Below are 27,791 nucleotides of genomic sequence, written 5' to 3'. Positions count from 1 at the left end.
ACGGATAAATATTTAGATTTTTTGACGGTTACTAGTTTAATGGCGTCTTACTAAAACCTTGTATCTGATTGACTGAGCTTAACCCTCAAATTTCTAATTGTACTAAATACCTAAGCAGCTATTTGAGGATCGGATGACGTTGTTGGAACGACGAGGCGGTGTCAAATTGCTGGCGGCCGTCTCTCAACTTGTGCCTTCGGTAACCTGACCGCATGTCTGAAGTATTACATCTTGTAATTGCCAATTCCTTAAAGTATCTCAAATATTTTAGCTCAATTCTCTACTGAACGGGAATACTAAATTGCTGCCTACCATTATTAATTTTGTACAGATTTCGATTACTCTTTACAAGTATTATAAAACAGTGTCAGTTATTTCTTAAACACTACCATAGTGATACAAAGGTTTTGTTCGTAAGTTGAAGGATCGAATCCAAACACGGTTCGATGTGGTTGAAGTAGAGCCTAAGGTCAAATAAATAGCTGAAAATTTGTAAGTGATTGTGAAGTTTTGTGGTTATAGTAGGTACCGGTATGATAGGCAGAGTGTTTCGAGTTCTATGCCTAGCGAAGCGACGTCTAAAATATACATGTTGATATCACTTATGGGTCTGGGTGTTTATTAAACAAACACTGTTTATGCTCTCATTGTTTGGTGTAAATGCTTCAAAATAATACTATTACATTGAATAAAATCTTAGTTATCCATATATTGTATATATCCATGTTTATATACAAATAATATTATATATAACTATAAATACGCAAGTAAACCGGTGTAATTTTAGTAATAAATAATTAAGCTGACCCGCACACCACACATTCCTGCCCAGATGACGGCGACATCTTAAAATATAGCCACCCTTTCTTCAACTGACTTACCCCCTTCCACCCTTAACGGTTCATTATAATTAATAAATGACCTTACAGTCCCCAAAGCCCATATGAGAAGGAGTAACATGTTGACTTGTTTACGAAGTTATATAAATTATATAAGTAATATTTATATGTAAGATGGCATAAAGTCTAATAACAGAAACTATGATTTATAAGTTATTTTATTGTAACGATGAATAATCAACGTTAGTTCTTACACCGGTAAAGAGATATACGATTATATATTACTTTTGGAATCCAACAGAAATAACTTTACAATGCTAACATGTAGAGTAGGGATTACAATACAACATGATTAATGATAAATCATTAATTAATTTTTGCGACATTGTACTATTTATTTTTGCACAAAAAATTATCTTGTAAATATACTTAAAAACACAATACAACTAACACAAATATCTAAATAATCATAATCTACGACAATTAAAACAATGGAATAATTAAGATATAGGCCGATTAATTTCAATCGCATTTACTATAATTACAGTTAATCGCTAATTAAAACTGCGAGCTGATGCTATCTAATCAGCCGCCGAACCAGTCCAGCCGAGCACCCATTAATTACTTAAATTTAATTCATATGAGACCCACGCACCACTATTTACATTCAAAAACGGTGCCCCTACCCGCATCTCGCAACCCTTGAGAACAAACTTGCCCAAGACGCCAACTCCTAAGTAGAGTTTCTTTGATAGTGCGCTCCGGTGCTCTCGAATAAAGGCCACCGGGTCGATAGAATTTTGATCTGTAATTTTATAGCTTTGAAGCGGATAGAACCTTCACGTTCACGGATTGTGGCTATCAGTCTCAACTTCTCGTTTTTGTTCAAATGCCTATTCAATAGCGTTCTATTTTAAGCAAGGATTAATCTTTTAATTTGCTTAATGTTTTCTTTTACGTTTATGGCATGTAATTAATTTCTACTATATCTATTAAAGATTGTACAAAGTTCCTTTTTAAGTCTTTTTCTCAGTATAAAAAGTATATCATTCATGGATCGTTTTAATATTATTGTCGCAAAAACAACAAAAACAAAAACTGTCACAATAATATGTACACTAAAAGTATTTGGATGAATATAAAATCCACATACCCTGTTCGGAGAAAGTGAAATTAAGATCACATCATTATTGAAATGTTAAGTAAGTACATTATAAAATTTAGCAACCTAGATACGGGTAAAACAGATTATACCTACTTATTATAATTCAATTTTATTTCATTCAATGACAAGAATGACTTTAAATATATTTATCAAATTTAAATCTTAAAAGTGTTTGTAGATAACTACCTCAACTCTTTTTATACACACCGCACGATCTCAAAAGCGAAACGAAATGGGCATCGAATTTGTAAAGATGGACAGAGTGCTCCTTTATTTAACTCCAGCAAAACTCCCTAAAAGGATATCTTAAGAATCTTTAATTCTTAAACAGAATCAAGAAGGTCTAATAAGTAGAGAGATCGTCCCACGAAAGGGGATTAGCCCTTATCACAGCACGTAAAGCGGTGATACTTATATGAGTGCCCCTTTTATTGCATTATACGGAGAAGGGTTGCCCTTGCCGTCTTAGCGGGTGGAACAGGAAGAATTTATAAATAAGTTAAGACGAGGGCCGTATTCTTGGTCGTCTGTTTTATCATATTTAAATTATAGTCAGATGTGGAACGTGTACCTAATTGCTGTACTTTGTTAAGATAATGTACCTTTGGCGCGACTCCACTTTTGTTTTCTTGTTTTCGAGCGATATAAATTCACGAGAGGACGCGCGGTGCCGCCCAACTTTCTCGTTCTGTTTTTGTTCGGACGCTCCTTTAAAGGAAATAAAATTTGTTATGCAGCCATTTGGAGGCCGTAGGTGCTTTGAATTATGCTAAGATTCGGTTAAGGCACAACTAAATGAGATTATTTTCAGTAATACATTTTCTAATTTCATATTGAACCCTGTTTCGAACCAGATTATACCAAATTAAAATAGTTATGCCAGACATAACTTATTATGGATGTTCTCATGCGCCGACAGGTATATATTATCAATGTTTCTTTATGATTTAAAGGTCCATTTTGGAGTCATTTTTCGTTTCTTTATCGAGATAAAAAAAATATAAGTTTTTGGAAACTTTCATTCGACTATATTATGCACCTTAAATTTACGAGAACCTCGTACAGTCGCTTGGTACCCATAAGAAGCGCTATAAATCAAAACATTTTAATTCGAGCGTAATATATTCCTTACAAATACACAGATCAGCCAGGAAAACAATGTGTAATTCATAATAGAATAATATTTTCCACCATAAATCACGTTTAAGTGTTGTTTCATTTCCTAAGGAACCCTCGCATGCAGCACACGCATCGAACGAATAAGTAATTGAAATTTGAAACGAACTTTGGATTTTACGTAATGTTTTCACCCTACTCCTTGTGAAATTATTATGAATATCCGTTCCTTTACGGGATAGGCACGTCTTGAACTAAATGATTTATCTTCCCATGTACCCAAAATATATGAATGTTTTCATTTCAATTTGTGCTTTTTATAATAACTGCAGATATTTGTTATAACTCAATTTGTGTACTTAGATTTATGGGCGTGGTTACGGAAATGCAACCCAATGTTATTTTAATAAAAAGCACCTTTGTGTAGGAACAACTAAAAGTAAATGAATAATATGCCAATTATTGCCAAAGCTACAATGTCACATAAAACTATTTTTTCTCATATTTTTTTTCAATAGTGCCCCCAAAAGTTACTAGATCTATAATTTTAATTTGGGATTGATCACTTTTATTTAATATAGCGCAAATAAACATTGGGACATATTTATAAATACACAAGAAAGTATGGGAGAAATACCTTATAATTTACTTAGAAATATAATTGGAATTGGAGCGAAAAGGTTTATGTATTGGGATGTTTTCCAAGTCAGAAGCAAAATTATCTCGGTATACTCATTTTGGATACGTACGAGTAGATACAATCGTAAATATTCGCATATTACTTTAAAAGTATTATATTTCATTTACATTTTTGGATACCATAGCTCTATTCACGTACCCACGTTTTCACCTATCATCATCGTCATCAACCCATTATTATCCCACTGCTGGGAACGGGTCTCGTCTCAGTATAAGAAGGATTTGGCCATAGTCCACCGCGCTGGCCAAGTGCGTATTGGTAGACTTCACATATATTCGAGATATTTTTTTATTGAAATCTCACAGGTGCGCAGATTTTCTCACGATGTATTCACGTATATCACAATGAAAATAAATAATTAAAAATACTTAATTAATCGTAAAATATATTACTTGCTAAAATTGTAAGAAATCGTTTCAAATTAAAATGTAAACTATTTAAAAAGCAACTATTTTAATTGAATAACGTAAAGGATTTTAGTCTATTTACAAAAGAATGTTTGAAACGAAGTTCTACCTTATTACTCGTATCAACGGGTTAACTGGACTGAAAGAAGTTTTCATTTAAATTTGATAATGGGAATATTATTATTTCACATATAATAAATTTAAAATATTTTAATCCGAACTGACGTAGCCATAAAAAGAAGTTTTGGGTGTAATCTAGACCCAGAAACACATAATACGTGTTGTATGAATAACATGAATAAAAACCCCCCAGAGGTCAAAGATAACAATTCTGTTGAAGTGTAACAATAACATGAAAATAAGTAGATATTTATCTTTTTTCCGATCATAACTATAATACCCCCCCAGGCATGACATGACAATGTCGACAGTCCCTGGTTAGTACGGAATATTGTTTAATACATTGTAACTGATGTTGACGAGATGTTTAGACATTTATTTGAATACGACGAATTCGCGTGGAAGGATGTCTGTATTAAAATATTTACAAAAGCTTAAAAATGTATGAGAAAATCTAAATTATTGACATTGAGGGGGATTACTTTCAATTATTCAAAAGTTTCAGTTTAGTATAGACAATATTACCTAAAGACGGGAAACTGTAAGTAACAGCAAAATAAATATTATTATTTATTAGCACTCATAACACCAGTTGGTAGAGCTTTACATTTGACAGTAAACGAACATCTAAACGCCGCGTAGAATCCAAACGACAAAATAAGCGCTGTACTCGTAGACGACGAGCAATTCGTGGCGTTTAGATCCTTAATTTGACTATTACTACCCGGTGCAAGATGTTCGCAACACTAATAAACAATGGGCGAACGGAGCGCGAACGTTGAAAGTTTGCGCGCGCGGTGAGTGCAGAGGACCCATAATTAGGGTTGGAAATTTCGGCACATTGCGGCCCAAACCGCACCCGGCTTCTTGGCTTATTATTAATTCCGTAAGACGTGCCCCCGATGTCCAAGACGTGCGCTGAGATTCGAGACAAAAGTCACAAGGGCGGAAGGGACGCCTCCCCCGATACGTGTGGCGCGTCGACAAGCAATATGCAGGAGTGTGGGATTTACAGGTGGTTTTAATAACGGCTGCTACTAATGTCGCGGGATGAATACTTAATGGATGGATCATCGCTGGATTTTGAAGTGAAGACTATGCTGTGTTGTTTATTACTTGAGGAATATGCTGTGTTGTTTATTACTAACGCTGTTTCATTTTATATCTGTAACCAAGATGCTTTGAACCAAATTCAATACTCGTATAACTATTTCACCACGACTATTGGTACTATTTTATTAAGATTGTACTGATGGAATTCATTACTTCCTATGTGCTATACATAGTAGTCACAATTATTAACCTGGTAATATTGGAGTTTTATTTTGATTTCTAGCAACGTTTTGTGGATACCTAAGTACATTAAATGGACAAATTATATATTTTCTTTCGGCCATTTCTTCTCCTTGCAAATTTATGCTAATGATAGTTAAATTAAAAATAAATGATTCTTAAAAAAAACCTTTACAAATAAGTACGCAAAGAATATTGAAGGTAGTATCATCGTCTCAAAATATGTTGTAATTACAAATTACATGCATTGTACGAAATAATTTTATTTTATTACGTTTGGTCAAATCCGTTCTGAAACATTTGTTCCACACTAGAATTTGCAGTCATTTACCGTCCGTCCACAACAAAGAACATCCCATATCTCTTTCCAGTGAATTTAGTTACAAAGTGCAAATGCCTTTAAGATAGCTTCCTTGGTAGTTTCTCTCAAAAACTCGTTAGGAGGTCCGCATTCTGCGGTGGAGGGTCACGTCCTATGGTCCGCTTGAAAACAGAATGTTATATAGAAATTTGTTACGCCATCCTATTGGGTGTTGATAAATGATTTAGAAACTCATACTTGAGTTGGAACATAGTGTAATATGTAGAATTTGATACTCTTTTGTTTCAGTTGTGCCATATTACAGTAATGCCAAGCGATATTTTACGTCGAATTATGTCTTAACATCTACGAAGTTTTACGGCTTTTGAGAGATTGTCGTTTGATTTCTGTGATTGAAACTGCTAACTGCTAGATTCTTTAAAATTTTCAAAATGTAATTTTCATTTAATCAATATATTTATCATTCCAGAATGCTGATTCGCCTTAAAACAATTGCAACATGTTTGTAACAGCGACTTATCTTATTTTTTTATAAAGCAGAAGTAGCAAATATACAAGAAGCCCATCTGATGTGTCATAATAAGCCTACTATGGCCAGCAGAAGATACCGAACTAATTTCTAATACAAACAATTCAAACCTCGGAGTCCAGTGTGATTACCTAGATTACCACTGCTTCAAATATCTATTGATATTGATAATCGTTACCCCATACATCGTCGTCGTGATCGGCACGCGTTACAGGCGTTTATCGGTAAGTACTCGCGCGGGAACAATAAAAGACTGAACACTGAGTTAGCAAGATGCATTGCTCAATTGCTTTTATTGCTCTATTTGTGGATAAATTGTTGGAACGCGGCAGAAAGATATTGTATATATCAATTATACTTACTCATAACTTACATATTTGTTAAGTGTTTGCACGAGCATGTTGGTAGGAATTTTGGCTCCTCAAACATTTGGTCCAGAATTCAAAACACAGGCACATTGACTGATTTTCGACATTATAATGTATATTCTTGAATTATTAGGAAATATATATATCTATTATATGCCTGATAGCTATAACAATAGCTTGTCTAAAGTGTGGTTCTGTTAATCAGCATGGCCGTATCAAGTAGTGAGACGTATATATTAAAGCCCAAATATTTTTTGTCGTAAAAGAATTGCCGGAAAGGAACAATAACTGATTAATTAAATAATTTGCTATTAATCGCGTTAACTATTTCGCGATAAATGAAAATAATATCATTAATGGTTATTATTATTGTTGTTATAGAATTATAATGTGCTGTCGTAAGCAAAACTAATGTTTTAAATTTCATATCTCCCTTAAATAATATTAATAAGAAGATTTGTGTCTATGAATTTTCAACTTATTCTGCCTAGCCAGTTAGCCACTTAGGTTAAAGTTGGCAAAGTTAAGTTTGTAGTTTAAAAATATTTGGCACGTAGTACATTAGTATTACAAGCATCTATCGGGAAGTGTTCGCGCGGGAACAATAAAGAGGCTGGTGTTGGAACCGGAGCTGTAGAAAGACACATTGCTCAATCGCTTTTATAGCCATTCGATGGCATAGTTTACCTTCACCTTGCAGTCGCAAAGATGAATTGATTGATAAATATTTACGTTACAAAATTATTTTCTGTCTTCTTTACACATAAAATACATTTATCTACTACTACTACAAATATATCTACTTGCCAAATTGTTCATACAGTCTAGATTTGTATTTGACAGTTTTGAAGAAACATCTTACAATAAGTATAATTGTAATGTTATTTATATCCCTTGGTGGATAGCTTACTATTTTAAAATTGTATGATTACACAGAACTAAAAAAGAACAGAACTAAAAAGGTATATCCAAAAAATATTAAACAAGAACTACGTAGCGAAAAAAATCTAAGTCTATGAGAACAACTACGTCACTAATACATAATTTAAAATATTAAGTAGGTGCTTTATTTCTAATTGATGTACTATATGTTAAGTATGTATGATTACTACTTATTCAATTGTTTATATTTTATGAAACATTATTATAGCACCTTCTGAACTATAAATATCAATTAGAGCTATGTTTCAATCGGCCTGCACATTACGGGTCTGGCCGCCTGTAAATTATCGGGAGGGCCGGCGGTGGGCAGAAAGAAATATAGCTTTCAACAGGATTCGTTCCGGCTAGGGTTGCAATTACTTAATGATACTAATATCGATATTTGAATTAGATTTTTAATAAAATAAGGTTAGAGGCATGAATAACGCTTACTGCTCTGCATACTTAAGTACATGAACAAATAAATATTATTTTAATAGATGTTAGTTATCTTCTAAGTCGAGGTTACTTACCAGTACGGATTATTTACAAAAACAAAGTAATTGACAATTTTTAGGGTCTTCGTAAGTGTATACAAAATAAATATACTTAATTTAATGCAGTAAATACCTATGATGATATTGATTGTATTATTAATCCCAACTTCCTAATTAATCTGTGTTTATGACGTCTTGGAGATGCTATCCATTGGTTTCTATTTTTTAACCGACTTCGAAAAAGGAGGAGGTTACTCAATTCGACCGTATATATTTTTTATTTTTTATTTTTTTATGTTTGTTCGGCGATTTTTTCGCGATGCCGCGACCGATCGACATGATTCATACACCATTGTATGCGGCTAGTTTCACAGGGGGTCCCATTTCGAGGAAATTTCAAAATTTCCTCCAGTTTTCCCGGAAAATTGGAAAAACCCGATTTCATAGAAACTTGAATAAGTCGAGTATTTCTAAACCAATTTTAATTTTCTTTTTTTCATATGAAAGGGTGTTTCGTTGCGGTACTTTCCTACCTTAACATTAGTACGCTCTGATGATTAGAATTTAAGTTATGGGGTGGAACTCATCATCACTACCCCTGCTTTTTACATATTTTATGACAACTTACCTTCTGCCCACTCAATTCTCATGAAACTTAAAATGAACATTGAGTGTCTAGGTTATCATGATATGATGGAAAATTTGACCTTCCACTCTTCAACTCTGATAATGCAGAGGTGCCTCCTGCCTCAGCCATACAAGTTAGGCATTTGATGCTTATGAATATTCAATAAGGTTGATAGGTAGATAGTAGTAGATAGTAGATATATGATGGAAAATTTGACCTTCTACTCTTCAACTCTGATAATGCAGAAGTGCCTCCTGCCTCAACCATACAACTTAGGCATTTGGAGCTTACGAATATATGATAAGGTCTTTGAGTAGAGACATATGATGGAAGATATGACCTTCAATTCTTCAATCCTGATGATGCAGAGGTGCCTCCCATGTAAAGTATATAGATTAAACATTTGTTGTAATGAAGTAGCTAGACAGAGATATATGATGAAAAATTTGACCATCAACTCCTTTTTCTTTTCTTAACTATTGAATTAAGGTAAATTGGACCGGTTCACTCGCAGAGTTTTACCACCTAGTTTGATTTATTTACTTATCTGTTACCTAACCTAGCCAATAATTAGTATCTCATAAAGCTTCGCCTATAGTGTTTCGTATTGAATTGGTTAGGTTCGGTTGGAACATATAAGACAATATAAAACTAAGCGAGAAGGGCGCGGCAGCGCCCTGCGAGCGGGTGGGTCCAATCCGTATCTATTCACACCTTACCTTTATTCATGATCACATTTATACAATTTTACATAATATTAATACAAACGTTAGCATATCATCACTAAAAAGGGTGAAAAAAAAAAATTTAACAAAAAAATAAAACCGACTTCTATGTCACTACAAAGTAAAAAATAATTGAAATAAATTTTGGTTTAGTACATATTTCTGAAGTCGGCGCTCAATATATTTCGTTTGATAACAGCGTGTCCAATATGATTCTCAATATATTTCGTTTGATAACAGCGTGTCCAATATGAGCGCCGACTTCAGAAATATGTACTAAACCAACATTTATTTCAATTATTTTTTACTTTGTAGTGACATAGAAGTCGGTTTTATTTTTTTGTTAATTTTTTTTTTTTCTATTTTATATCCAGAACATACGAGTTCGTATAAAATATTATTCAAACTACATTTTAGGGTTTTAAAACTAATTACAGTCTTGTGTTATTTGAAAAACATAGAAATTCAAAGAACTGTACATATGAGTAGACAACAAAAAAGAAATAGGATTGCATGACAGTTTGCTTCATTTTTATTTTATCGAAATATTACATTTAATATCGAGGTTGTCCGATTTATTTCCCATCACTACGTTTACACAAGGTACAACACTGTTTAACAAATCGGCGCGCAAGAGTCCGGTCGCCCGCTGTGCGCTTAATCACTTAACACTTCGCCCGCTTAACGACCGATTTATTGACAAAAATGCGTCTACGAGATTTTCTTTGTTTCAACTTGCTACGAGATAGCTACAGGTGTAGCTATGTAGGAACTTGTGTGCTACGAGTTTATGAAGGAACATCTTTTAATGCGCACCCCTAAAGTAGTTTGTTTAAAGTAGTTTAAATAACTCTTTATATTTTATATAATATCTTACTTAGATTTCCATCAAGTACTTAACAAAAGTACTTAAAAACATGTAACGACTAATCGTCGATGAAATAAGATTTGAATTTTAGTAACAAATTACTGTTTTTTGTACTTATAATAGTTCCTTGTAAGAAAATAAACGAATCAGTTTTATTTGTGGTCATATAAAAACTATAAATAATGAACTTCGTAAATGCAATTAAAATCAGACTTAAAACACTTTAACAACGCTAATTTACATAACGTACTAAAACCTAACCATAAATTTCCGTAACGTATTCTAAATATATCCATTGCATTTGTGGACTATAGAAATAAAAGGCCATCAATCTTGAAGATTTGTATCGCTGAGTGACCCCAGTAAACACATTAATTCGAGCAGATCGCGGAAATGTAGACAAATGTAGGCGAGACGCCGGACAAGGAAAGCTTACGGACGTCGGCGGCCCGTGAAAAGAAACCCTTTTTTCCTTGTACGTGTTTGTGTAGTATGGATATGTCTTACATTTTAGTCACTTTAGATGTATGTTGTAAACGTTTATTTAGTTACTTTTAATTACAGTTGGTTAAATTCATTCATACATAGGAATAACGTAATGTAAATTATTTGTTAATAAAATAAACCGACATTTTTATAAAAGATTTTTGTCGAGCTTGTTGTCCACTTGATGGTGACTTGTTACCACCCATGGACATTCGTGACCAAATTTATATAGAACGGGTTCTACCTGAAGCTGATTACAGTTGCGTTGCCACTACGGGCTAATATGGACATCTCATATGTAAGACAGCTGGCATCCACACATTAAAATGAAATAAGTGTAGAATTGTACCTCCTCGGTAGAACCATATTGTACCACATAATAGTAAAATGTATCAAAACTTTCATAAGTACTTGATTAAATAACTGTGTAAAGAAAAAATCGTTTCATTATCATGGCAAACGATGAAATTAATGTTATTACACAATAAATTGTTCGTATACAAACTTCAAAAAACATGTCTCGTAACTTACAGAGCATAAAACCTACATTTAATCACAAATAATGTTTAATTCAAAATCACATCCACAGTACTCCCACAGTACCTTTTATTAGAAGGTCAGCGGTATGTTTGTACGAGGTCATTGGAGGATCAAAGCCGTCTTCTGCCAAATAAATAGTTGATTTCGCTTTGTAAATAAATACTGAAAGCCAATTCGAATAGTTGTATCAAGAATGCGATGGGGGAGGACGGTATGGGTAACTAACGAAAACTAAATGGGTTGCTTTTGATAGGAATGTTCAATTTTATTTGTACGATTGGGTTAAACTGCTCGTTGGAAACTAATTTAGCTTATTACAATTGCTAAGTCCAGAATGACTTTCATATAGGGTGTATCTATACCAACGTTGCCAATTGTATGGGAATTCACGAGAATTCCCATACAGTTGGCAACGTATGGGTATTCTCATGAATTCCCATACGTTGCCAACTTTCTCGTGAAACCAAAAATCTCGTATTTGTACGAACAAATACTCGATTTTTGGTTTTTGTACTACGTACGAGGACGCTATCAGCACCCTACAAATATATACGAGATAACGATTTCAAAAGGCATTAGCGAATTTTTTATGACAAATACGTGTTTCAGTGATTTTTTAATCCCGACGACCTCTTTATTACCTGATAAATAGACATTTCAGATATTTCTTTGCCTATATACCATCTCTATGGAGTGTACGAGGTTTAAAAGGCAAAATACTAGATTTTATCTATTTTTGTACGAGATGTAGCAGTGATAGCCAAGTGGTTAAGAAACTCGGCCTCTCGATCGAGGGGTCCGAGGTTCAAATCCTCTGATTTTTCAAAATTACTCGTATGTGCGTATTAGAAATTAATTAACACTAGTTAAACGGCGAAGGAAAACATCGTGAGGAAACCGGCGTATATGAGAGATTTATAAAAAAAAATCTTGAATGTATGTGAAGTCTACCAATACGCACTTGGCCAGCGCGGTGGATTTTGGCCTAATCCTTCTCATTATGAGAGGAGACCCGTGTCTAGCAGTGGGACAGTAATGGGTTGATGATGATGTACGAGAGAAAAAAACTAAGGTTAGCAACCCTGCTATGCTCGTACGCTGGTTGGTAAGTTGTAATAGTAGTTTATTATAGTATTGTTCTTCTATGAATGTTATTCTATGAATTTATTAACGGATACTGACATCTCTATTTCATATTTACACGTAAGGTAGTAGAGTAAACCGGTATGATTCGATTAGGACGGTATCACCGCCACACCTATTTTTAGCGTGAAGTTCTTACATTTCGATGGGTGAATGAATGAATGAATGAATGAATGAGTTTGAATATTAATTACTAAACTAATTCACGGCTGATTAACATATGAGGCAAGCGTCTTAGTACTCAGGAGTAGTAACGCATCAGTGGTCAGCTTTCGGTAGAACCGGTTTTGCGTGGGATTGGTCATAGATGTTCATGGGCGACATTGAACACGTTTAATCAGGTAGACATCAACCTCCTTTTTACTTTAATCTTATAAAAAACAATATTTTCTATTCCAGTTTTTAAAAATACCATCACGGCAGTAGCAATTTCAATTCTTGTATTATTTAGTATGAGTTACAGATGTTTAAGAAAAGTTACAACTTCACAATGGATAAATTGCATTGGTCGGTATATATAAAGTGGTAACTGTACCGAAAAAAGTCTGCCTATTGCATACCTAGATGATACAATAATCTATTCAATACAAACTATACAATAATCTATAATGATATTTAAGTAAATAGATGTTAAATGCCTACATCTTTTATTTTGTACTTTTTTTTAATTTAATATCTTAGTGCATATTTTATTATTTAAATTTCTTAAATTATTTTAGTTATTAAATTTTGAAAAATATATTTATGTGTTATAATAATAGATCAATACTATTTATGTGATATAATAATAAATCAATTACTATTTATCACGTGCATGTATCCCTAAAAAATAACTAAACGTAACAATATTCACGAAATATCCTTGATTATACAATATAACATCAGCGCCATCTATTTAGAATATGGCGAACTATGTCGTTACGGAGCTTACTGACAAACCCGCCACCCTACGGAACAAAGTATAACTTGAACGGGAGGGTGAGTTTCTAAGTAGCTCGGCATTCATAACGAAGGAATTTCAACTCAGTGCGTATTGTGATATGACTTTTTCAGTGAATAGACAGTTTAACTATAAGATCAATACATTTTATTTTATGTTAATTAACGAGTAGTATTTTTTAAATTATATTTGTTTATTAAAACAATACTTGTATGCAATAAACTTTCTATAATGTGTTTAGAAATATTTAAATCTACTTTTTCCCGCTAGAGGCGCTGGTGTAGCGAAAGTGCTACGTCTGTAGAAGTTTTCGTAGAACGAAACTTTGTAAGTAAACACTGTTAAAAGACAATGAAGAACCAGATAAAGCCAATGGAGTTTGAGTAAATAATTTGAACAAAAGACTTGCGTTGTGTTACGTTTAAGTACTGTTTTCAGATTGTTTTAGAAGTTGATGAGAAAGGCTTGGCTATTATTTAGAATGTTTTGTTAATGAAGCGCCAAGAGCTACTTGTTTTGTTTATTTAAATACAGTTCGATTTTAAATTATGCATATTTTATTATATACAAAATAATTACAATTATAATCTTATTAAAAAATTACATGCAAAGTTATTTTATTTCTTTTTTTTAAATATAACCATATTATTGCATAAATTGTTTACATCAACAACCATAGGTACTCGGGGAAATATAAAAGATAAAAACAATTAGTATCAATATTATAACATTAGAAAAATAAAACTATTAAGGTACATGACATCCATTATGATACATACACATTGAGAGGAGATTTGTACCCAGTGGGACAGTTTGGGATGATGATGACTTAAATATGACATTTAGGACGCTTTTCGTGCATCCGCTTACATAAAATACATAACTTGTTTTAACCGTAGATAAGTATAGATATCTCACCGTCTTGTAATTGAAGGAAGCCATTAAATGACTTAAACAGCTGACAATTCTGACAGCCATTTAATGGCTGCCATGATGTAATTTACGCGGAATAATGCCGACATGCGCAGTTAAGACACGAAATCGAAGAAAAAGTGCGAAGAAATATCGTTTCATTGAAAATGATCTAAAAACTACATTTTTTAAATATTTTTCAAACACGAAAATAATTGACAGTGACAATTGTCAAAAGGTTTTGTTAGGAGCGAGTAATCTTTACTAATCTATGGTTTCAACTAAATATCGTAATTTTTGGCATGCTGGGAGGAGTCACGTATTTTTTCTAGCGATTTATATCGAATATATTTTATCTAAAAAAAGTTACAAGTATGTGGTCTGAAGTAGTTTTAACTCTATTCACATCTATAACCAATTTCACTTTAAAATAGGCCCATATAATATCGGTAATAGATGCATTGCATCTTTCAAAACGCCATAAAATGTATTATTATGTAATGGAAATAAGCTAGCCAACACATTACCAAAGTGGGTGTAAACTTGCGTGGATATAGGCACCGAGACTTGTGGGTTTCAAAGCCTTTCTCAGCGGCGGAATAATTCGTGAAGTTATGACTAGGAAACTTCCACAGTCTTCAAGATTTTATGATGATATAGAAGTATTAATAAAGAAAATTACTATTGTTAAGTATATGCGTAGCTTTTAAATGTTGATTCGCTCGAAGTCGTAGGAAGGTACCATTTGACGTTGCCAATTTGAGATAGAAACAATATTTGATTATGTCATTTGGTTAAATATTAGGTTTACTTATATAAAATAGCAAGTATAAAGTTTTTGATTGATACTAGGTATTTTGTAATTTCTATATGTATTTTTAGTTTCTATATGAAGGTGTTTTTAGGTTTGATGTAGTGTTTACATAAGGTTTAAAAGATTTGTATCACCTTTTAAATAGGATGTGCGAACTGACCCTACCGTGAAGGTACCATCGTCATACATTTTTCCGGTGTAAAGAAATTCGTTTTAGGGAAAAGGTTTGAATGCTGGCTGACTAACATACGAGTCAACAATTGTTTTTGGTCAAAAATGGTAACGCTTCTGAAATTATTGACTTCAGGGTGATCCCCTATTTTATATAGATTTGGTTATAAACGTCCATGTGTGACAGTGACCACTTACTTCAATATTATAATAAGGGTGGACTGCATGTGAATTTTCTACATGTTGATTTACCACCTTTCGCGAATAATTTATGAATACCACGAAATGACTCACTACTGCTACGGCCGTCTACTCAATTATTTAGATACCTAGGAAGCAAGCAAAGAAAACTCTATCAAATCATTGTTTATATCAATTATTTAGATTCCTAGGAAGCAAGCAAAGAAAACCGACTTTATCAAATCAATGTTTGTCGAAAGTTCACAAAGATTATCGTAATATTATGCCAGTTATATCTTGTTTGATAAGTTATTTAAACTTTCTTTACCAATGCGGTATGGCTGCTTGTAATTGGGTTTCGCAGAAAAACTTCTTTAGGCGTGTTTTATTTTGGTACCTACGGCATCGTGAGTTGCTGTTTATTCTGCGCTACTACTGACGGTAACGACCAACGATAATAAATAATCGATATAGGTATATTATAAAAGTGCTTATTCGTATGTTTATAAAGTGATTTAAATAATAGTGTTTGGAGAATCGCCTTCTTAATAGGCCGAGGCTTGAAATAGGCCAGCACTTATGCACTTTTTAAAGATATACGGGAATTAGAAATCATTTTTGTCATCAAAACCACAAAATAGTAAATTTCGCAAAGCAGTTCTCATGCCGCATAAAGTTCGAGATCGACATCGAAAGCGAGATCTAATGTAAAACCAAGTTGCTTATTTTTTCAGGACTTCCTATTAAGGAGCGTCTATCCAAGTTTGTCATAAATAAACTAATTATAATGTAACTAATAATTACTTTTAGGGTAATGGAATCAATTACTCAAAAAGCCAAATTATTGTGCTAGAGATTTTTTTCCTTAAACTTTCCTTAAACCCTAAATTTTCTTAATGTGATTTTCTTTAATTTTTATTAAGTTGCAGCTTTGTGTCGTTTGAGGGCAGCTGTTGTTAGAAAGCTGGTACAGAAATAGTTGCGGTGCCGAATTATTTCTGGTTTTCGAAGGTGTAGGTGACTGACCTTGACACTGGGCAAAGGGGGATGCGCGGGGGGGCTGCGCGAACTCGGCAGCTGGAGCAAGTGGCGGATGCTGTACCCCTGACGAGATTTGCGTGACATCCTGTAATATATTGATAAACGTTTATTAATAATATTTATGAGGTACTTGCAGGTCAATGGACTCTGTGGACAGACAAGTAACAAGTGATATACTAAACAATGGACCGTAACAAAGGACTGACAGGTGCCAGTTTCGACCCTTGGTCTATCACAATTTCTATTGTTTATCTTGTAAAATATTTTATTTATGTTAGCGCTAAGCCAGTTGTAGACTTCGGATACTTTCAGGCACTACCGTCTCTCTACATCCAGACAGAACAGAAGACAATGTATATATAACGGCTTGAGTCTTTTGCAAATAGTAGGGAAATGGTAAGGCAAATCAAAATTCCATAGAGGAAGATTAAAATATAATAAGCTAAGAGGAGGATAAAACTAAATGCTCTAGGTATGAATTAAGTATACTTTTGTAATATTATTTAACATACGAACATTACAAGTTAATAAGCTAAAATATTTTTAATATCTCGCTTATTTTCATAGCTTAAAATTTGGACCGAATCCGTTAAATTTGTATTTTCTTATATAAATACAAGTTTTATACAATTTCTTTCTGTATCAGTAGAGTGTAGTTGTATTTTCATTGTGGTATAAAAGTAGATTGCATATGAATTCTCATTCTCATATAGTTGAGTGAGTAGTAATCCATCAATTGGATTCTGGGAAATATTTTCGATTTAACACAGACTTTTCCCAAAAACCCGTATCGGAAGATATAATATTACGAATATTATTACTAAGTAATATATTATTTTCATCTCTTTTTATTATAACCGGGTGGGGTAAGGCTATTTATAAAGGGTCGTTTTCATAATGGATAACCAATACCAATATAGATTGGATATTTGTCAAATATTAAATGGATTTTACTTTTACTTTATAAATCCAGAACTTTTACTTTTATTTAGTAAACATAAGATATTTCTAAAGTGTGTGAAGTTGTAAATTTATTAAACTGCACTTAGGTAGTTTTAGAGAGAGATTTATAGAGTTAAGCTAGAGTTCTAGTTAGAGATTTATAAAAAAAAAATTACAAAGGTATGTGAAGTCTACCAATACGCACTTGGCCAGCGCGGTGAACTATGGCCTAATCTTTCTCATTATGGAGGAGACCCGTGCCCAGCAGTGGGACGTTAATGGGTTGATGATGATTATTTAGGTAGTGGTGTGGCGCGCCTAAACCATGATCACTCTGAAAGGAGACCCCTGCCCTACCCTAGACAAAAATGGATTGGTGATGATTAAATATTATTTATTTGTATGTAAATTTATTTTAAAACTTATATTACCAAAAATATCTACTAAAACAACCTTCGACGACTCTTACGACCGACTACAGGGTAAAAATAAATTTTAATTAAGGTCGCGCATACTTTTGGCAGTCGCTAATATTTACTTAGTAGGTTACGTTGAAAAGCAAAGTTTCTGAAGTCTTATTAAAACTATTTTTATCCAGGACTTTGATTTTTCAAAATTTGATATTTTATTTCCTTTAAGTGTGAAACTGTGAATAAATAGAGAAAGTATAAATCTTTATGTTTAGAGTCGGTTAAATATTTTAATTTCGGAGTTTAATATTATCTTACTGAACGTACTCGTAGTATGCTTCCGTACTTGAACAATTTGTAGTATATATGTAATAGAATTTGCATCGCAAACAGTTCTCTAGAAATGCGCTCCAATTCATGAATACAATTTCAGGGAATACCTACACTGGTTGTAGCATTATTGATAATGGCTCTACAGAGAAAATCACGTTCAAAAGGAAATATTTCCAGGAAAAGCTTATTTACGATAACTTCTTCAAGGAGGCACAAATTGATTATGGTAATAATCAAAGTATTCCACGAAGAAAATATATTGATCATAATTCGCTTAAACGAGAATAGACTTAGAAAAACAGTTTGATACTAACCAAAATTAAGATGTTTAAATAAACAGACGAGTAAAGCAAATACCTGATGGAAACTGATGACTGTTAATCAGAGAAATAAATGTAATTAAATCCAGATAAGGTTGAAGTACACCCAGAGCCACAGAATGCTACCCCTGAAGACTAAATTGGAATTCTTCATGCAAGTGTACCTTCCTTACAATATCCGTCAGACAGTAATGAGGTGATGTTAGTGACAACATTCAGTCCCAATGTAAAAAGTTTTTTATTTTGATATTAATTTTATAAATTTATCAAGACTATTTTTATTTCATTTAATATAAAAAAAAGATTTATTTGTGCTCTATTTCGATGAACACACATAATCTTTCAATGGGTACTTTCTAACGAATTATAATTCAATATCGCATAAATACAATATCATACAGATACCAAGGTTGCCAATTTTCCTAGAAAAGTCTTAAAGAAAATGAAGTCGAAGCTAATGATAGAGTAAATAGAGCAAGATGACCTATAAGATAACTGAAAGATTCAAATGGCTCCATATTACAAAATTTATGCGATTTCATCATAAAACCTATATTTATCGTAAACCGTTCGCTTTTATTGCCCACTGAAATGAAATTTAAACATTAAGGGCTGCATTTATTTTTATCATATGTCAGTAGTATAAATCGGTTATCGTCGTTGGATAACTTAAACTTTTTTGGTTACTTATAGATTTAAAATATCACACTTGAGTTGGCTATTAGGTTATAAACCTATACCTTTTCTCATCGCCTACATTGGACCAGCATGGCCCAGTATGCTCCAGTTGTTGAGAGCTATTGACCAGAAAAAAAAAGACATTTGTTTTTTACCCTGCGGAGGGCAATGATTTTCGAGCGTATGTGTGTATCATCATCAGCTCAAACAGCTTGACATATTTTAACATGATGAGGTTCAAAATTATGGTAGTGGCATTGATTACACTTTTAAGTAGTCGGGTTTTTTGTAATAAAAACATTTTAACAAAATGTCATGCGACAAAACACAAGTTGATTTCTGATATGCTAATTGAGGTAAGAATTACGTCCCAGTAAAAGTTAGTAATCATTTTATTACGTTATAAAAATCGTTAGTTACGGTTCTTTAATAATCAAATCGTGTTTAAATCCTACAAGCTGTTACAACTGTATATTAAATGCCGCACGTCACGACAAATGTAAATTAAGTTCGGTAATCTTTTAATTTAGTAACGACGTTCAAAATATTCTTAGAAAAAATACTTTAAGTATACTTAAATTTAGAACAAAAATTAGAAATGAGAATGTTTCTTGATACATTATTAAACGAATTTTAATATGATTATTTAATTTATCTTTGTACATCGTAATATAAATGTAATGAGTACTCATTATTTTATTTACTAATTCATTTTAAGTACCAGTCTCGTATAATTAAAGTTTTGTAGTTGAGCTGTTTGGGACTCTGGTCGCAATAACGCCACACTTTTTGGCTTATAGTTAACAACAACGGTATTCAAACGGTTTGAATGGTGTACCAGGCAGTAATTTCCAATCTCAACAATTTAAAGTAAATATTTATCACATAAAATTTATTTGTGTGCAATCCTGAACTCATAGTCACAAGTACGTATGTACACTGTTAGCATAACTGCAGACAATAAACAAAGTTACCTGCTCAAACTTATTCAAACTTCAGCTATTTCAACAGGCATATTTATTCTTCATACCATCAGTTATATTGATGTGTGCTTGTATGTAAAGTAGATTAAACCTTGACCAAGCTTGAAGATACTTTTGAAACTAGTCTTCTCTCTCTTAACTTGTATGCTCAATTTTTTTAATAAAAAGGCTACATATAATGGAGTAAAAAAACAAATCCGAAATCTAGAGTTAGATTTTCAGTCAAGTTATAATGAATATCAATTCTTTAGAATATCTTATGACTATGTACTTAACGTTTAAGTAGCTAAAATTGAAGTACTAACTTGAAAGGAAACGAAAGGCTTACAACTCATTAGCCTCTTTTTGAAAGTACAGAAAGTCTATAGTCTGTGTTCTACTTTATAACTCGTGAACACTTGGTGCGTGACCTATTATTTGTTAATTTATTTTCTTCAAATAGAACTTTCAATTTTGCACGATTTTACAAGTGGAACAATTAAAATTAAAACGATGTTCGTGTATTGTATAAATTCTTGTAGTTTTAAAACGTTTTCATTATGAACAACATGACTTATGCGTTCTTTCGTGTTACCACGATTTGTCGAATTCATTTGCGTTTTCTGTACGCCTAATTAAATGAATCACAGCACACCCATTATAGATTTAAGAGCGTCGTCTGTCCTCTCTTCTATTCTGAAAAAAATATCGTAATATGTCAGTAACTTTAAATTTGCAATATACATTAACGATACCATCATCGCTAAAATATAGATGAAGGAATCCTTGTATGAAAATTATTTGTAAAATAGGTGTCTTATACTTTTTGAAAATTTTTTGTATAGGTTTCCATTACAAAATAGGTTTCCATCACGGCATTTTATCGTGTCGTCACGTGCGTTGTGGATTATCTAATATCGTAGAGATAGACTATAATATTTATATGCGTTATAATATTGTGTAGTTTTAAGAGTACGTATCTTTTACATATTATAATTATGTTTGGGAATTTGGTATTAATAGAATGGCTCATATACAAGTTACAGGACTGATTTATTCCACGAATGTACAATTCAATATGAATCGTGGGATTTAAAAATTGAATTTCCAAGTAACTCAGTTGAATTTAAAGCCGATGTTTTTCGAATGTACGTTAAAACAAAATTTCATGAATACTGTGAAATGTAACACTCGTATCAAACTGAAAATATATTCAATATTGAATGGAAATGCTAACTAAAAATTAACGAACGATTTTATTGTCGGTTTACATTTTTCATTTTGAACCAAATTTTATACAATAAATAATATGAATATGAGTATATTCGAAACTAAATTATAAAAAAAATGATGTTAAAAAGTACCATTAGTTTTTTTCTAATATATATTATTATTAGATATATATTATTTAATATTGGATATATGTATATTATTTAATAATGTGCTACGAATCTAAAGTGTCCTGTACCCTTACCATGAGTTTTCAAAACGTCCCACAATTTTACGTTACGTTTACTCGATCCATTATTCTGTTCCCTTTGCTTCGGTAGACGGAGTAAACGTAACAGTAAGTAAGTGCTCAAGTCTTTTTGTCTGCCTTACATGATCGCAAAAAAAAAGAGACAAAACATATAGCGCCATTTTGTCAATTTAGACGTTTAATGTTACATTACTGACACTATAGTTCTGATACAATCCGCTAGTGGCGCTGATTGGAATTTATATGGGCAAATACGTAAACAAATACCAAAACAGTCATATTTGTCAAAACGTAAAAACTCATGGTAAGGGTACTGAATCTAAGATTGGAAGATCTATATACTGGATACGCTATTACTCATGTCATTGTCAAACACTTCTTATAACGCATATTTTATAAGCGCCATACTCCACGTACGAGGAAAACACTCACTTCACATTTATGTCTCTGTCTTTGTAACTTTCCTCATAAATTGACCTTGTTTTGCATTTATATGTTTGGCTGTATAACTTGTGAGAAAAAGAGCAAAGAAACGTATCCCCAGCGACACAATTTTAAGTCAATGTGACGAATGTAGAGTAAGGAAAGTGTTGCCAGTGTTTTGGCTTTCCTTACTTGTAGTTGTACCATTGATATTAGGGATCCGTATGTCAAAACGATTAAGGTCAAGATCAACTTCACTTTTATATCAAGTAGAACACGTATTATTACCAGTTTCTTTACGTTTGTATACATTTTAATATTATGTTTAAAACTTATGTTTCTACTGAATGTTTTGATTCAATAGACATAATCATTTAATTTAAGCATTTAGTCAATTTTAAAATGTTTAAAAGTATAGTCCATTAAAAAAGTAAAAATCTTACTTTAATAATATCGTACTTGATTTTGATAAATATTCAACTTTTATACAAATACTTACTTTTATACGTTTCCAAGCTAATTTATTTCTCCACCAAGGTGAAAAATGGCATTTACATTAATATTTTTATACATAAAAACTAGTGAAGGTTTAATCCAAACAATATTCTCATTTGAAATTTTTCTAATGTAACATGTTGGAAGTTTGGGCCACGAACTAGCAACACTAAGTGAACAGCAGGCCTAAAGACAGTTGCGTCCCAGAGGGCCATTTATTGTTCAAAGCAAGTAAAAAGAAACGGAGCAAATGTAGAGAGACAGCCGTAAAAGTTTGCTACAAACTATCTTGCTACAAACAATCGAATGTGGGTACGACACATTATGGTACAATTCCGCGTAGCACTCGTGTAGGTGGTTGTGACCTTTGGTACATTTCAGGTTATTAAGGTTTATTCAGCAGCTAGTAGTAAATTCAGCGCGGGGTTTGAATACGCCGTATATAATTAAATCACTATGTCATTATTTGGGGCTTTCCCATTTGGAATGTTTACTGCGTATTTATACGTATATTTAATAACGTCCTTTGTTATCGTTTCGTTTGTATTGCTATTATCCTGTAGTGTTTGTTGTTTATCCAGAGATCTTTGCGAGTTATTTAGGTCTTAATATACGAAGATTAATACTTTTTCTAAGAGTTTGTTTAGTACCTATTGATATCATATCTGTCTGATGCGCTCAAGGTCATGGATTCGATTCCCGGTAAAACAAATACGTTAATGTTAAATTTAAATTACAGTTCTGCGTATGGGTGTGTTTCTAATCGTCTTTGTGTGTGTCAATGAGACAGATGATACAATAATCCAAAGTATCAAGTTATACATGTGACAAGAATAATTTAATGAAGAAATAAAGTAAACCATTTCTTAATTTTTGAATTCATAGTTATTGAATGAATAGTTCATTACATAATCGTATCAGCTGTTCTCTATGGACTAAGCAGAGGTTAAAAGGTCTCTCGGTATGTTAGCAAATAGTGCTTCATTTTGCTTAGTAAACTAGTTACTAAACGTTAAATGAGTTAATGCAAAAATTAGTCCAGTTTCATCATTGTTAAAGTTAATTATATCAATATTATACTGTGATTAAAATAAATGTTCTTAATACAACTATTTGTAATTCTATTATGAACGCGCGAAGCAGTAAAAACGAGATTGTATAAGATTAAACGTGCATATGTGAGCCGTGCATTAAAACGAAATGTATAGAACAAATCCAACAGGAGCATACACGGAGAATTACAATTTAACAACCTCTTTGTATCGTAAGATGAACGAGTATCTTGCTACGTCGTGAATTTCCGAGTGGCGCGGCTACGTCGTGCGTCGTGCGGCATGCGTCGATTGCGGCTGATAAACTTACGTCATAACTTACTTTGTAACATTAAATTTTTAATACCTTAATCCACAAAGAGAATCATTATAATATTTTCATCTAACAATGAGTACTACAATCATGTATAAGGGAATAGAACTAAGTATATTTTTCTTAAATAACTTATTTATAGTCCAATAAACTAATCAACTTGTTTACCCAATATAGAGGAGCAATACGACTTGCGTCTGCGACTTGCGATTGCGGCCTGCGACTGCGGCTTGTGAAATGCGTCGGTATTACGTGCTCTTTGTGTCTGACACTGAGAAATAAGCAACTTAATTGGTATCTCCGTTTTCAGCGTGCACACATGATATTAATAGGTCACTACTGTCATTCGACAGGTGTCATGAAAGATTAATACGTTGTTCTATAAGAAGTTTCTTACTATAAGGACCAAGTTGTAACGAGTCGCTTAAGGGGATCGAAATTGTAGCATAACGCTGCCTAACAGCGCTAAAAGTGGGCGTGGCGGCACATTAAATCAAAAAGATTTCCTTTAGAATCTTATAAAGGTATGTCGCATCGGTCGCACATGATCATAGCAGGCCGGTGCCGCAAGACGCAGCCGCACGCCGCTTGTGGCACTCTACAATAATGTGCACAAATTGACATCGAGACGTAACAAGGTTAGACAGCGATTACATCGACATCGCGGCATAAACATCTCACAATCGATACAAACATATACCTATTAACACAGCTGCAGGCAACGCCATTTTGAAGTGCTTATTTCCATTATAACATTGTACTAACTACACTGAAATGTTCTACAAAAGTTCGCGTTTTGCTTCGCAAAGTCCACAACTTTTAACTTAACAAAGTACACAAACTCCCCAATTGGCATTACGCGAAAACAACATTTATTACAAGCGAGCACAGATTGAATTAGCCCGCGGTAGAATTCCGCTTACAACTTTGTGCAAATAGAGCGAGTTCAAGTTATCTGAAAAGTTATTTAACAAAGTTTCATAGCTTTCTTGGGTGTTACGCGAGTTTGTACTTTGAGTGTTTGGGATTGGGTAAGTTATTGTTTGATGGATGCTGTGCACGTCGGACCGTTCTGATCTCGGCTGCGTCTACGTTATCCCATCGAGAGCCGTGACTGTAGAAAGATTTTCCTTCTCTACAATGGACTGAGACTGGGACCGGTTACTAAAATGACTTTGTAATGGCGTCCTCAATAAAACGATCTCCAATATCGTAGGCTTTTTACCTTATTTATGACGAGTAACTTTTTTCACGAAATATTTACTGTCCTTTGTTATATCGGAATGTGTTCTGAATAAATTTATTTCTTATTGTATACTGTTGGTCGAGTTTGTATTGTAACATAGTATTTATAATCCCGATTCGAATAAATGTGATATCGTTAGAATAAATATTCGTAAACGAAACAAGTAACTACGACCTAACTTTGTACTTTGAATACTAATGTATCTTTATTAAAAATCTTTCTACGAATGTACGAAAGTCTGCTTAGTTACTCTAGAAACTTAACATGTTACGTGAAATTCAAATATGAGAGCCATTTGCATAACTTCGCGAGTAAAGTTATGATAATAATTAAGAAAACGAGCAAGTCGGTTACATAAGAAATGTTATCGATTTTCTAGACACGTCCGAACAAGGTTACACCTATCTAAGATAATTTTAAAATTCATTTCTTTATGGCATTATGTATTTCTTTGATAATTTATGTACATAAATGTCATAAATCTTGAGCGTTTGTATTTACTTGTTTTCTTCGTTCGGAAAATTGTTTTGATTGTTTTTCTGTTGTTTACAATTATTATTTTAATATTTCTCACCTTGTTTACATATAAATAAACATTAATTATACTTTATATAGTATTTGTAAACAAATCTTTCATAACAAGATAATAATCAACGTTAAATTTAATATTCTAATGTGTATCTTCAGCGCTTTGCTTTGTTTGTGTCATCAAATTCACTTTGTGAGCGATATCACAAATGTTTTTACACGTAACTTGAGTTCGTAACACTTCGAATACTTTTGACTGAAACTTTTATAAACACAACTTTCAAACTAAAAAGTTAACTAGTAAAACTAACTTGAAGTTACTCACCTGTCACTTAATATAATATCCGGGCCATAAGCAAGGTCAAAAAGTAATCTTAGCGTCCTCCTCACTAATGCAGAAGTAAACACAAATTACAAGAGCATCATCCGGGAAACGTCACTCGCTGAACACTTCAAAACAATACACGAAATCGTCACAAAATCACTTTTTTCTGTGTTTCCTGCGTCTTTTGACCACTTTCACGGCATCTCCGAGTCAAAGAAACGTATTTCGTCTCTCAGCATAACCTCAAAACATCTTACTGACACTCCGCGGCCCACAGGAATTAATAAAAAGTTTCTTTATAAAACAAGTGGGTTGTGAGCATGTTCCAAAATGGCGGAACTTCGCGTTAACTTCGGAACGTAGAGCGACGTGAAGTTGTAGGGTGCGCGACTCGCGCCGCCAGCGGTACGGCTGCGCAGTCACTCCTAACTTTCCTCATAACAATCTATACCAAAAAAACTTGCCAAGAGTTAGTTTTTCGCACGAAACTTTTTTGAACGCCCGGAAAAGTGATTCGAGTATGTGGTTAATTCATGAAAGTAGTTTTAGTGAATTTAAACAGGAGTTGCGAAGTGAGATCGTCTAGTTGAGTACGTTTAGCGGCCCGCGAGTCGCGTAGTCGACGGGGGTTCGGTCGGGAAAATCAATAACTTACGGCCGACTCTCTCCGCCGCTCTCCGCGTTTAATCATACACTTTGTGAGCAAAACATTAAAACTTGTCCGTTTGTTTGGCGGAGGGGGACGATCGGTCGGTGGAGCGCGGGGCGAGCGAGCGGCGGGCGGCGAGCGGGCGCGGACGCGTAAGCGGGGACCGCTCGCGACTCACTTTGTCAGTTTCCGCGAGTTTACTTGGGACAAAGTTTTGAGCGGTGTTCTTACAAAGGAGCACGATTTTGTACTGCAACGTGAGAAAGATTGGCGGAGAGCGCGCCCCCCGCCAGCCGTGCCTAACTTTGCTGCATTGTTATCGGTGGCCGCAAGTTCAAATTAAAAGTTTGTTTAATAACTTGTAGGGCTCTTTATTGCTTTCGCGTTCCAGTTTTAAATTACTTCCAGAAAGTCACTTTTCACTAAGAGAAACGTTTTACTTTTAAGTTTTAATAAATCTTGATACAATTTGCTTCTACATACTTATACATTTAATCCTAACATATTAATATTGCTGAAAATGTTATTGCTCCAATGATGTTGTTTATTACGTTATATTTTACTATAGAATAAACTTTAAATAAAGTTATTTCATATTTTATATTAAAATTCTAATTTAACGAACTATTTTAGTTTGTAAAAATATCAAAGGCAGATTTATTTTACATTTAAATAAAAAAGAATTAACTAACCAAGAGTAGTTTATATACTCTAAAAGTTAACGCTAGTAGTAGTACTTAACGAAACGATTCAAACGAGATTATAGTGGAGGTTTATGTAAACAAGTTTTGTCTTTAAATGTTTTATCCCCATTCGCCTTTGACCAACAAATGATCTCGCAATTAGTTTGCCCACTGATCGTACGTCTGATATGGGACTAGCATGAAGTTTTAACTCTCTATTAACTCTA

General features: G+C 33.3%; 1 protein-coding gene across 4 annotated transcripts in view; it reads right to left on the bottom strand.

The window, feature by feature from the left end:
- Nucleotides 1-27,294, bottom strand: part of LOC140753108 (uncharacterized) — a 251,251-nt gene extending 223,957 nt beyond the window's left edge. The window contains exons 1-2 of one of the 4 annotated variants that reach the window (XM_073087490.1): nt 26,233-27,294; nt 16,711-16,810 (exon numbers count right to left, since the gene is read on the bottom strand). In XM_073087490.1, coding sequence (XP_072943591.1) covers nt 16,711-16,809 — 99 coding nt within the window. In that variant the 5' untranslated portion in view covers nt 16,810; nt 26,233-27,294. Of the gene's footprint in view, nt 1-16,710; nt 16,811-26,232 lie in introns of those variants that run through there. The other 3 variants (XM_073087493.1, XM_073087491.1, XM_073087492.1) reach the window with 3 other exon arrangements.
- Between the last annotated feature and the right edge of the window lie 497 nt (nt 27,295-27,791).

Source organism: Epargyreus clarus, unplaced genomic scaffold, assembly GCF_041222505.1.
Source record: "Epargyreus clarus isolate Ecla_fem2 unplaced genomic scaffold, WU_Ecla_fem_2.2 ptg000026l, whole genome shotgun sequence".
NCBI classification, from domain to species: domain Eukaryota; kingdom Metazoa; phylum Arthropoda; class Insecta; order Lepidoptera; family Hesperiidae; genus Epargyreus; species Epargyreus clarus.
Note: the sequence above shows the minus strand (reverse complement) of the source record. Positions and strands in the feature narration are given on the sequence as shown.